The 12727-nt window shown below is 51.1% G+C and overlaps 3 protein-coding genes across 3 annotated transcripts in view; all 3 read right to left on the minus strand.

Annotated features, from left to right (window-relative positions):
• atp1a2a (ATPase Na+/K+ transporting subunit alpha 2a) overlaps positions 1-12727 on the minus strand; it is a gene marked incomplete at its 3' end in the record, with an annotated part of 72935 nt that overhangs the window by 40533 nt on the left and 19675 nt on the right. Inside the window, 1 exon segment of the mRNA XM_083653884.1 lies at positions 9493-9629. Coding sequence (XP_083510010.1) covers positions 9493-9629 — 137 coding nt within the window.
• On the minus strand, positions 2357-3200 carry LOC310792040 (tetraspanin-8-like). The gene has a single exon (XM_083653721.1). The coding sequence runs from the start codon at positions 3174-3176 to the stop codon at positions 2391-2393; it is 786 nt and encodes a 261-aa protein (XP_083509847.1). The 5' UTR covers positions 3177-3200; the 3' UTR covers positions 2357-2390.
• LOC310791849 (tetraspanin-8-like) lies at positions 6445-7285 on the minus strand. The gene has a single exon (XM_083653521.1). The coding sequence runs from the start codon at positions 7262-7264 to the stop codon at positions 6479-6481; it is 786 nt and encodes a 261-aa protein (XP_083509647.1). The 5' UTR covers positions 7265-7285; the 3' UTR covers positions 6445-6478.

Consider the following 12727-nt stretch of genomic DNA (forward strand, 5'->3'; position numbering starts at 1 on the left):
TTATTTTATTTATTTAATTGTGGTACTTTTACAACACTGTTTCTTTGGGTTTTACTGTATGTAAACTTTACATTGTAAAGCACTTTGTAAACATTGCTTTTAGAAAAGTTTTTAGAAAAGTATTTTATTGGCATGATTCATGAAATACAAAAGTACATATTGCCAAGGCAAAGTCAACAAATTCAAATGACAGTAATACAACTTAAACAGGCCTATACAATTGATATACCAACAAATATCCAAACAATTAAAGGTTGATTGATTTCTTCATGTGAGAGTGGTAATGTGTCTCCTGATATTGACTCCCAGGTACTTGAAGCTGTCCACCCTTTCCACCACTGTGCCGTTGATGGTGATTGGGGGGTGTGCGCCCCCCCCCCCCCCTTCTGTAGTCTACAATGATCTCCTTTGTCTTGGAGACGTTCAGAGACAGGTGGTTGTCCTGGCACCATTGTTCCAGGGCCTCCACCTCCTTTCTGTAGGCTGTCTCGTCGCTCCTGGAGATCCGCCCCACGACCGCTGTGTCGTCTGCAAACTTCACGATGGTGTTCGAAGTTTGAGTCGCCACGCAGTCGTGGGTGTAGAGGTCATACCAGAAGGGTCTGGAGACGCACCCCTGTGGCGCTCCTATGCTGATGGTCAGTGGGGAGGAGGTGAGGTTGCCCTGCCCACTCTCACCACCTGGCGGCGGGCGGTCTGTTAGAAAGTCCAGGATCCAGTCACACATTGCTGTGCTTAGTCCCAGATCCTTGAGTTTGCTTACCAGCCTGGAGGGTACTATGGTGTTGAATGCTGAGCTGTAGTCCACGAACAGCATTCTCACATAGGTGTCCTTCCCCTCCAGGTGGGAGAAGGCGGTGTGGAGCACGTGTGCTACTGCATCCGCTGTGCTCCTGTTGGGGCGGTATACGAATTGTAGCGGGTTGTGGTCCGGGGGGAGTGTGGGGCGGATTTGTGATATAACCAGCTTTTCGAAGCATTTGCTGGCTATGGGCGTGAGGGCTATTGGGCACCAGTCGTTGAGGCTGGTCACTTTCTGCTGTTTGGGAATGGGGATGATTGTTGCTGTTTTGAAGCAGGAGGGAACTTGTCGGAGGGAGAGGGACTGGTTAAAAATGTCTGTGAATACGCCTGCCAGCTGGTGTGCGCAGGCCTTGAGGACACGCCCAGGGATGCCGTCCGGGCCGGCCGCCTTGCGTGGATTGATACGCAAGAATGACCGGCGGACTTCATCCTCGGTGATGGTGAGGGGGCGGTCCGGATCTATGGGGAGGGGAGGTGGGGGTTGTGGTTGTGGGTGGGGGCGGGGAGGGTGTGAGTGGGAGTGGGAGGGGGGGTTGGTGGTTAGGTGGGAGTGGAGGGGAGGTGGGGGAGGAAAGGAGTGGGGGGAAGGTGAGGGGGGTTAGTGGTTAGGTGAGAGTGGAGGGGAGGTGGGGGAGGATAGGGTGGAGGACACTGGGTTAGATAGGAGTGGGGGGTAGGTGGGGGGTTTGTGGGTGGGCACTGAGGGGTGGGTGAGGGAGGAGGGCACTGGGTTAGATAGGAGTGGAGGGTAGGTTGTGGGGCAGTGGGGGGTGAGGGGAGGAGGGGTGGTGGGGGGGAGAGAGGGGGGGAGAGGGAGGGGAGAGGAGGGGTTGTGGGGTGATGGGGGGTGAGGGCGAGCGGAGGGGGAGGGGGAGGGGTGATGGGGTGGTGGGGGGGTGGGTTGGGGAGGTGGGCGCTCTGGCAGAGGGGTCGAACCTAGCGTAGAACGCGTTGAGTTCGTCAGGCAGGGTGGGTGACGTGCTGGGGTTCTGCCGTTTCACCCCTTTCAAGTCTGTGGCAGCATGGAGTCCACTACACAGGTGTCTGGGGTTGTTAGTGTCTAATTTAGACTCCAGCTGCTTTCCAGTCTCTCTGTGCTTTTTTTATTGCGGTTCGGAGGGCATATTGTGCCTGCTTGTATTGTTCTGGTGTACCAGAACTGAAGGCGGTGGTCCGGGCGTGAAGGGCAGCCCGGACATCACTGTTGACCCAGAGCTTCTGATTTGGCATTATTTTGATTCTCTTTGTTGGGACTATATCCTCGGTGCATTTTTTTATGAAGCATGACACCGTCTCTGCATATTCGCCCAGGTCTCCTGCAGCCTTGAACTCCTCCCATATTACTTGGTCAAAGCAATCCCTCAGGATGTCGTCTGATTGGTCTGACGAGCAGTGGGCGGTTCGGAATGCTGGGGGCTGTTTTTTGAGTTTTTGTTGATACCTGGGTATGAGTAGGATGGAGGCGTGGTCCGATTTGCCGAAGGGGGGGCGGGGTGTGGCCTTGTAACCATGGCGGATGTTTGTGTAAAATTGATCCTACCTACTACCAGGCACATATTGATGAATGAGACCCCTGGTGGTGGCTCTCAGTACTCTGGAGCGTTGTAGAGCTCCTGGTATTTGGGCGGATGAGGGGAGAAGATGGCCGGCACTTGGACAAGCACAGCCGCCCGGGACGGGACTCTGAGCTGGTGGATGATGAGCGAGGACAGAGCCACACCCAGCAGCGCCAGGACGGCCTGCGTGAAGACCACGCCCAGGACCACATCCGCCCCCAGGGACACGGAGCTCATGATGATGGGGAAGCAGGGCTGAACGTAGACTGACTCCTCCTGGAACATGGTAAGGTTCTGAATTATCTGGCACAGTCCCTCCTCCTCGTCGGGGCGACACAGGCATGAGTTGGGGATGTTGTTCTCCCAGTCTCTGTAGCTGAACAGGCCGCAGCAGTGCAGGCTGCTTTGCAGGTTGTCAGCGATGCTCTTGATATCTTCTGACTGCTGATCCAGGGGCAGAGCCTTCTGGAACCTGTCCTTCAACATACCCTCCAACTCAGGGCGAACGATGGCCATGGGAACGCCGACTCTCAGCATCAACAGGCTTCCAATCACCATGCAGACCAGGAACACGATCAGAGACACCTTGTTCTCCTTGTGTGCTCCGAAGGCTCCCAGGATGGCGATCACCATGGTGACGGCCCCGAGGATGTAGAGAATCAGGAGGTTGGTGTAGCGGCCTTCAAACTCTCCTCCGTGTGTGTTGTACATGACCTGACACAGCAGAGCCAGAGCGATGATGAGTCCTCCGATCACCGCGGAAAAGACGTTGAAGGCGGTGAAGACCCGTCGCAGACAGCTGCTGACCTTAGCCATGATGCTGGAGTAGTAGTAACAACAACAACAGTATAAACTATGGAACTGTGTCTCTGAGAGGACGGTGAGTGGACTCCAGACGCACAGTGAGCTGGTTTCTGGAATCTGGAGTGTAATTGACATCACTTTCACTGATGATGTCACAATGCCTATGAAATCAGTGATGATGTCACAATGCCTATGACATCATCAGTGATGTCAAGATTATTTTTGTCAATGATGTCACTGATGTCATAGACATTGTGACATCATCAGTGGGACAAAAATTGAAACAGACAGACAGCAGACAGATATTGCCCACTTGCTCCCTTATAATAAAAAGGATACACATCATACTGTATTGAAGAAGACTTGAAACTGGCATTTGAGGTCATAATAAGGAAGTGTTTACTGGGGCCATAAATCAAGTCAGAAGTACGGTCATTTTCCCATTCAGTTCCATGTAACGACTTCTTTTTGCATCGAGTGGAGTCGCCCCCTGCAGGCCATTCGAAATAATGCAGGTTTAAGTTACCGCATTGACTTCACAAAATGGAGCTACGAGCTAGCTTCTTGGTTTCAGTTTTTTCTCAGTCACTCACGACGTTCAGGTAATCTGCAATCACGCCATCATCATTACTGTCACACTCTCTCATGCACAAAAACACACTCTTTCAAAACACACTCAATCATGCTCACTCTGTCTCAAGCACACAAACTCCACACACGCACAGTGCACGCGTGCAGCCGCGCACGCATGCCACGCATGCCACGCACACACACACACACACACACACACACACGCAGACACACACACACACGCACACATCCATGCACGCACATACTGCCATACATACTGACAGTCTTTTATATGCTTGTATCTCCATTTTATCTTTCCTTTTGTAATTGTTCTTCCTTTCTGTCCAGTTCAACTTTATTTTATTTATTTAATTGTGGTACTTTTACAACACTGTTTCTTTGGGTTTTACTGTATGTAAACTTTACATTGTAAAGCACTTTGTAAACATTGCTTTTAGAAAAGTTTTTAGAAAAGTATTTTATTGGCATGAAATACAAAAGTACATATTGCCAAGGCAAAGTCAACAAATTCAAATGACAGTAATACAACTTAAACAGGCCTATACAATTGATATACCAACAAATATCCAAACAATTAAAGGTTGATTGATTTCTTCATGTGAGAGTGGTAATGTGTCTCCTGATATTGACTCCCAGGTACTTGAAGCTGTCCACCCTTTCCACCACTGTGCCGTTGATGGTGATTGGGGGGTGTGCGCCCCCCCCCCCCCCTTCTGTAGTCTACAATGATCTCCTTTGTCTTGGAGACGTTCAGAGACAGGTGGTTGTCCTGGCACCATTGTTCCAGGGCCTCCACCTCCTTTCTGTAGGCTGTCTCGTCGCTCCTGGAGATCCGCCCCACGACCGCTGTGTCGTCTGCAAACTTCACGATGGTGTTCGAAGTTTGAGTCGCCACGCAGTCGTGGGTGTAGAGGTCATACCAGAAGGGTCTGGAGACGCACCCCTGTGGCGCTCCTATGCTGATGGTCAGTGGGGAGGAGGTGAGGTTGCCCTGCCCACTCTCACCACCTGGCGGCGGGCGGTCTGTTAGAAAGTCCAGGATCCAGTCACACATTGCTGTGCTTAGTCCCAGATCCTTGAGCTTGCTTACCAGCCTGGAGGGTACTATGGTGTTGAATGCTGAGCTGTAGTCCACGAACAGCATTCTCACATAGGTGTCCTTCCCCTCCAGGTGGGAGAAGGCGGTGTGGAGCACGTGTGCTACTGCATCCGCTGTGCTCCTGTTGGGGCGGTATACGAATTGTAGCGGGTTGTGGTCCGGGGGGAGTGTGGGGCGGATTTGTGATATAACCAGCTTTTCGAAGCATTTGCTGGCTATGGGCGTGAGGGCTATTGGGCACCAGTCGTTGAGGCTGGTCACTTTCTGCTGTTTGGGAATGGGGATGATTGTTGCTGTTTTGAAGCAGGAGGGAACTTGTCGGAGGGAGAGGGACTGGTTAAAAATGTCTGTGAATACGCCTGCCAGCTGGTGTGCGCAGGCCTTGAGGACACGCCCAGGGATGCCGTCCGGGCCGGCCGCCTTGCGTGGATTGATACGCAAGAATGACCGGCGGACTTCATCCTCGGTGATGGTGAGGGGGCGGTCCGGATCTATGGGGAGGGGAGGTGGGGGTTGTGGTTGTGGGTGGGGGCGGGGAGGGTGTGAGTGGGAGTGGGAGGGGGGGTTGGTGGTTAGGTGGGAGTGGAGGGGAGGTGGGGGAGGAAAGGAGTGGGGGGAAGGTGAGGGGGGTTAGTGGTTAGGTGAGAGTGGAGGGGAGGTGGGGGAGGATAGGGTGGAGGACACTGGGTTAGATAGGAGTGGGGGGTAGGTGGGGGGTTTGTGGGTGGGCACTGAGGGGTGGGTGAGGGAGGAGGGCACTGGGTTAGATAGGAGTGGAGGGTAGGTTGTGGGGCAGTGGGGGGTGAGGGGAGGACGGGTGGTGGGGGGGAGAGAGGGGGGGAGAGGGAGGGGAGAGGAGGAGGGGTTGTGGGGTGATGGGGGGTGAGGGCGAGCGGAGGGGGAGGGGGAGGGGTGATGGGGTGGTGGGGGGGTGGGTTGGGGAGGTGGGCGCTCTGGCAGAGGGGTCGAACCTAGCGTAGAACGCGTTGAGTTCGTCAGGCAGGGTGGGTGATGTGCTGGGGTTCCGCCGTTTCACCCCTTTCAAGTCTGTGGCAGCATGGAGTCCACTACACAGGTGTCTGGGGTTGTTAGTGTCTAATTTAGACTCCAGCTGCTTTCCATAGTCTCTCTGTGCTTTTTTTTATTGCGGTTCGGAGGGCATATTGTGCCTGCTTGTATTGTTCTGTTGTACCAGAACTGAAGGCGGTGGTCCGGGCGTGAAGGGCAGCCCGGACATCACTGTTGACCCAGAGCTTCTGATTTGGCATTATTTTGATTCTCTTTGTTGGGACTATATCCTCGGTGCATTTTTTTATGAAGCATGACACCGTCTCTGCATATTCGCCCAGGTCTCCTGCAGCCTTGAACTCCTCCCATATTACTTGGTCAAAGCAATCCCTCAGGATGTCGTCTGATTGGTCTGACCAGCAGTGGGCGGTTCGGAATGCTGGGGGCTGTTTTTTGAGTTTTTGTTGATACCTGGGTATGAGTAGGATGGAGGCGTGGTCCGATTTGCCGAAGGGGGGGCGGGGTGTGGCCTTGTAACCATGGCGGATGTTTGTGTAAAATTGATCCTACCTACTACCAGGCACATATTGATGAATGAGACCCCTGGTGGTGGCTCTCAGTACTCTGGAGCGTTGTAGAGCTCCTGGTATTTGGGCGGATGAGGGGAGAAGATGGCCGGCACTTGGACAATCACAGCCGCCCGGGACGGGACTCTGAGCTGGTGGATGATGAGCGAGGACAGAGCCACACCCAGCAGCGCCAGGACGGCCTGCGTGAAGACCACGCCCAGGACCACATCCGCCCCCAGGGACACGGAGCTCATGATGATGGGGAAGCAGGGCTGAACGTAGACTGACTCCTCCTGGAACATGGTAAGGTTCTGAATTATCTGGCACAGTCCCTCCTCCTCGTCGGGGCGACACAGGCATGAGTTGGGGATGTTGTTCTCCCAGTCTCTGTAGCTGAACAGGCCGCAGCAGTGCAGGCTGCTTTGCAGGTTGTCAGCGATGCTCTTGATATCTTCTGACTGCTGATCCAGGGGCAGAGCCTTCTGGAACCTGTCCTTCAACATACCCTCCAACTCAGGGCGAACGATGGCCATGGGAACGCCGACTCTCAGCATCAACAGGCTTCCAATCACCATGCAGACCAGGAACACGATCAGAGACACCCTGTTCTCCTTGTGTGCTCCGAAGGCTCCCAGGATGGCGATCACCATGGTGACGGCCCCGAGGATGTAGAGAATCAGGAGGTTGGTGTAGCGGCCTTCAAACTCTCCTCCGTGTGTGTTGTACATGACCTGACACAGCAGAGCCAGAGCGATGATGAGTCCTCCGATCACCGCGGAAAAGACGTTGAAGGCGGTGAAGACCCGTCGCAGACAGCTGCTGACCTTAGCCATGATGCTGGAGTAGTAGTAACAACAACAACAGTATAAACTATGGAACTGTGTCTCTGAGAGGACGGTGAGTGGACTCGAGACACACAGTGAGCTGGTTTCTGGAATCTGGAGTGTAATTGACATCACTTTCACTGATGATGTCACAATGCCTATGAAATCAGTGATGATGTCACAATGCCTATGACATCATCAGTGATGTCAAGATTATTTTTGTCAATGATGTCACTGATGTCATAGACATTGTGACATCATCAGTGGGACAAAAATTGAAACAGACAGACAGCAGACAGATATTGCCCACTTGCTCCCTTATAATAAAAAGGATACACATCATACTGTATTGAAGAAGACTTGAAACTGGCATTTGAGGTCATAATAAGGAAGTGTTTACTGGGGCCATAAATCAAGTCAGAAGTACGGTCATTTTCCCATTCAGTTCCATGTAACGACTTCTTTTTGCATCGAGTGGAGTCGCCCCCTGCAGGCCATTCGAAATAATGCAGGTTTAAGTTACTGCATTGACTTCACAAAATGGAGCTACGAGCTAGCTTCTTGGTTTCAGTTTTTTCTCAGTCACTCACGACGTTCAGGTAATCTGCAATCACGCCATCATCATTACTGTCACACTCTCTCATGCACAAAAACACACTCTTTCAAAACACACTCAATCATGCTCACTCTGTCTCAAGCACACAAACTCCACACACGCACAGTGCACGCGTGTAGCCGCGCACGCATGCCACGCACGCCACGCACGCACACACACACACACACACACACACACACACACACATCCATGCACGCACATACTGCCATACATACTGACAGTCTTTTATATGCTTGTATCTCCATTTTATCTTTCCTTTTGTAATTGTTCTTCCTTTCTGTCCAGTTCAACTTTATATTTTATTTATTTACCGTAAATTCCGGACTATAAGCCGCGGCTTTTTTCCCGTTTTTTGGCCTTTTTTGCCCCCTGCGGCTTATATAACGGTGCGGCTTATCTATGGATTTTTCCAGCAAACGGCCACTCGGGAACCTCCAAAATCTATGGATGTTGGTATGAGGCAGAACGAGAGCAAGACAGACATTATGAGAGCGAGACCCTGATTGGATGATGTTGCAAAAAATGTGCCTCGCGACCTGATTGGAGCACTGTGCCACTACTCTCTCTCAGCCACTACGGTAAAACACCCTCCCTCCTCCCTCGCTCCGGGGGGAAAAAGGCAGCGATTGAGCCTGAAAGACAGTCTGAATCAAATTGAATGTAACATTCCCAATTCTATGTATTACATTCTAAAAAACTAACAGCAACATTTTGGAAGGCTAAGCCACACAACTAGCTCGTTGTAATCTAACATCATGCTTCAAAAGATGGAGAACTGGCTGTGTTACGACGATGGCGGCGATTGAGCCTGAAAGCCATGTCTGAGACAGTAGCGAGACAGGAACAACAACAGCAGCAGCAGCAAAGGATCATGCACAAACCCGAGACGAAAGGGACTGTCCGTCAGGGCGCGGACGACTGTGTCAGCAACTCCCTCCCGACTACCAGGAGAAAATTACAAACTTCGGCGAATTCACACAAAGAAAGATCAAGGAATATTCCATCGGACCGGAGCAGATCATAAATATGGATGAAGTGCCTTTGACGTTCGACCTGCCTCTCACTAGGACTGTTAACAAGAAAGGTGAATCGTCCATCACGTTGAGAACCACAGGTCACGAGAGAACGAATTTCACTTGTGTTCTTGGCTGCACAGCATCTGCTCCCGCCGATGGTGATTTTTAAGCATCTCACAATGTGTGATTTTGTCTGGGGATTAGTGACCTGACTTTTGTTTTGTTGAAATGTTAATAAATGGGAGCTTCCCCAAACAGCCATCTCTTTCCCGACAATCCCCTCTGTGCACGAAGCCTTACATATGGTAATTAAACATCAAAACACCCGCGGCTTATAGACCGGTGCGGCTTATATAAGAAAAAAATAGTCAACTTTGAAGGTGCGGCTTATAGACCGGTGCGCCTTATAGTCCGGAATTTACGGTAATTGTGGTACTTTTACAACACTGTTTCTTTGGGTTTTACTGTATGTAAACTTTACATTGTAAAGCACTTTGTAAACATTGCTTTTAGAAAAGTGCTCTAAAAATAAAATGATGATTACTATTATTACCATAGATGCGTTGTTGCACCCCACATATTCAAGCACACACACAGTCACACACCTGGGGTTGACTTGGCTGAGGGGAATGTTCAGTCTCTCGGCGATGTCCTCTACCGTCTCGTTGCCCTCGGAGATGATGCCCACGCCCTTAGCGATGGCCTTGGCCGTGATTGGGTGGTCCCCGGTTACCATGATCACCTGACCAGGGAGAGAATAAAAGGCCCATAAATCACAGAGCATTATGACAGTAACCTGCGTCTCATCCATACGACACGTCTCACGGCACGTGTCGTCCCGAGGCCGAGAAGTCGTAAAGACAACGGCCCTGCGTAGCTCCATGGGTGGAGAGCGTGACGCTAATGTCACAAACGCACCACAAGCACCCGACACACGCCTTTTCAAAGCCGCCCCGAATGGACATACGCACACTCAAGGCCGCCAGTGGAGAATCAGATTGCCTTGATGCGTTGTTCCCAATTTGGCTCGATTTTGGGAGCGTGAACAGAGACCAGCACAGCTGTTCTTTGTGGTTTCTGGAGCCGCAGTGCAAAAAAAGAGAAGATAATGATGTTAGCACCAACCATAGGCTGACAGCTCATCAAGGCAGCAAGTGTTAGCTTAGCACCCACCATAGGCTGACAGCTCATCAAGGCAGCTAGTGTTAGCTTAGCACCCACCATAGGCTGACAGCTCATCAAGTCAGCTAGTGTTAGCTTAGCACCCACCATAGGCTGACAGCCCATCAAGGCAGCTAGTGTTAGCTTAGCACCCACCATAGGCTGACAGCTCATCAAGGCAGCTAGTGTTCGCTTAGCACCCACCATAGGCTGACAGCCCATCAAGGCAGCTAGTGTTAGCTTAGCATCCACCATAGGCTGACAGCTCATCAAGGCAGCAAGTGTTAGCTTAGCACCCACCATAGGCTGACAGCTCATCAAGGCAGCAAGTGTTAGCTTAGCACCCACCATAGGCTGACAGCTCATCAAGGCAGCTAGTGTTAGCTTAGCACCCACCATAGGCTGACAGCTCATCAAGTCAGCTAGTGTTAGCTTAGCACCCACCATAGGCTGACAGCCCATCAAGGCAGCTAGTGTTAGCTTAGCACCCACCATAGGCTGACAGCTCATCAAGGCAGCTAGTGTTCGCTTAGCACCCACCATAGGCTGACAGCCCATCAAGGCAGCTAGTGTTAGCTTAGCATCCACCATAGGCTGACAGCCCATCAAGGCAGCTAGTGTTAGCTTAGCACCCACCATAGGCTGACAGCTCATCAAGGCAGCTAGTGTTCGCTTAGCACCCACCATAGGCTGACAGCCCATCAAGGCAGCTAGTGTTAGCTTAGCACCCACCATAGGCTGACAGCTCATCAAGGCAGCTAGTGTTAGCTTAGCACCCACCATAGGCTGACAGCCCATCAAGGCAGCTAGTGTTAGCTTAGCACCATAGGCTGACAGCTCATCAAGGCAGCTAGTGTTAGCTTAGCACCCACCATAGGCTGACAGCTCATCAAGGCAGCTAGTGTTAGCTTAGCACCTACCATAGGCTGACAGCCCATCAAGGCAGCTAGTGTTAGCTTAGCACCCACCATAGGCTGACAGCTCATCAAGGCAGCTAGTGTTAGCTTAGCACCCACCATAGGCTGACAGCTCATCAAGGCAGCTAGTGTTAGCTTAGCACCCACCATAGGCTGACAGCTCATCAAGGCAGCTAGTGTTAGCTTAGCACCCACCATAGGCTGACAGCTCATCAAGGCAGCTAGTGTTAGCTTAGCACCCACCATAGAGACACTGCGTAACGCGTCATCATTCAGAAACCACGCCCAAGACGGGGGAAAACACAAACTCCTGTCCAATCCTGGCGTTCTCCTATGTCACGTGGATGGTTGCGTGTTGCACCAAAAGATCGTATATATGGAAGATGAACACTCCAACTTACTTCTTGACAGCTAGATCCACATTTTTCTTCTCGCCAATTCTCAATGGCTTCATTGTTTTGCTCAGGAGTACAAATAAACTTTAACTGGCGATTTTTTTACATTTGTTTTCTGCAGCAGCCCACCACACAACAGCTTTTAGCTATGTTTAATTCAAGGAAAATGACGCTGGTGTGTGGAAATGAACGGAGCTCTTCCCCCGTGATGGGCGTGGCCGTGGCCTATTACATGCAGTGTCTCTATAGGCTGACAGCCCATCAAGGCAGCTAGTGTTAGCTTAGCACCCACCATAGGCTGACAGCCCATCAAGGCAGCTAGTGTTAGCTTAGCACCCACCATAGGCTGACAGCTGATCAAGGCAGCTAGTGTTAGCTTAGCACCCACCATAGGCTGACAGCTCATCAAGGCAGCTAGTGTTAGCTTAGCACCCACCATAGGCTGACAGCTCATCAAGGCAGCTAGTGTTAGCTTAGCACCCACCATAGGCTGACAGCCCATCAAGGCAGCTAGTTTCTAGATAACATATCAATTATCCATCTCAGTGATGCAAATGCTTCAAATCGTGTGCCTGCAGTGCACCAGAGAAGTGTACCACAAGGTGTGCCAGAGCGTTTGGGGTCCAAAGTATGTGGTCATTGCCACTGTATGGCCAGTGTTGCCAAAAGTAGGAAATTATACTGGCTGCTCAGAAGGTCGCTAGAAGTACGCTAATTTGCATATGAATATATTTGCTACACCCAAGAGAGGTGCTTTGAGAGGATGTTTTTTTTATTTGTATAATTTATTATCCCCATGGGGAAATGTATCCTCTGCATTTGCCCCCTCCTATATTAGGTACCTACTTAGAACATAGGAGAAGTGGACAGGCGCAGTGCAGTGCTCGGGGACCAACTCCAGTTCTTTTGCCAGTGCCTTGGTCACGGGCACCTGGCGGAAACACGCCGGATAACATGCAAACTCCACACAGAAAGGACCTGGGGATGGACCGGGGCTCGAACCCAGGACCCTTTTGCTGTGAGGTTAACCACTGAGCCGCCGTGCTGTCCAACTGATAATCCATAAATTAGCAAGGATTACCCTAGTCGCTTGAGAGATAAAGTTGCCAGGTCATCCGAAAGGTCGTTTAGTGACAATGTTGCCAATTTGGCAACAATGTGTTTGGCTCTTTGGGTAAAGGCCTGAATTAACTGTTGTATGTTATGAATGCTGTATCCTCTCACTCTCAACCTCAGATGGACCCTGGGAGACTTACATTATATGACCTGTGAACAACTATCAAAGCTGCTGATGCCTGTATCCTTCCGCCATGCCTATTTAAAACAGATGAGCAAAGCTCCAGCAAAGGGAACTACACCCTGGGGTG

The sequence above is a fragment of the Poromitra crassiceps genome (assembly GCF_964638095.1).
Source record: "Poromitra crassiceps genome assembly, chromosome: 17".
In the NCBI taxonomy this organism is placed as follows: Eukaryota; Metazoa; Chordata; class Actinopteri; order Beryciformes; family Melamphaidae; genus Poromitra; species Poromitra crassiceps.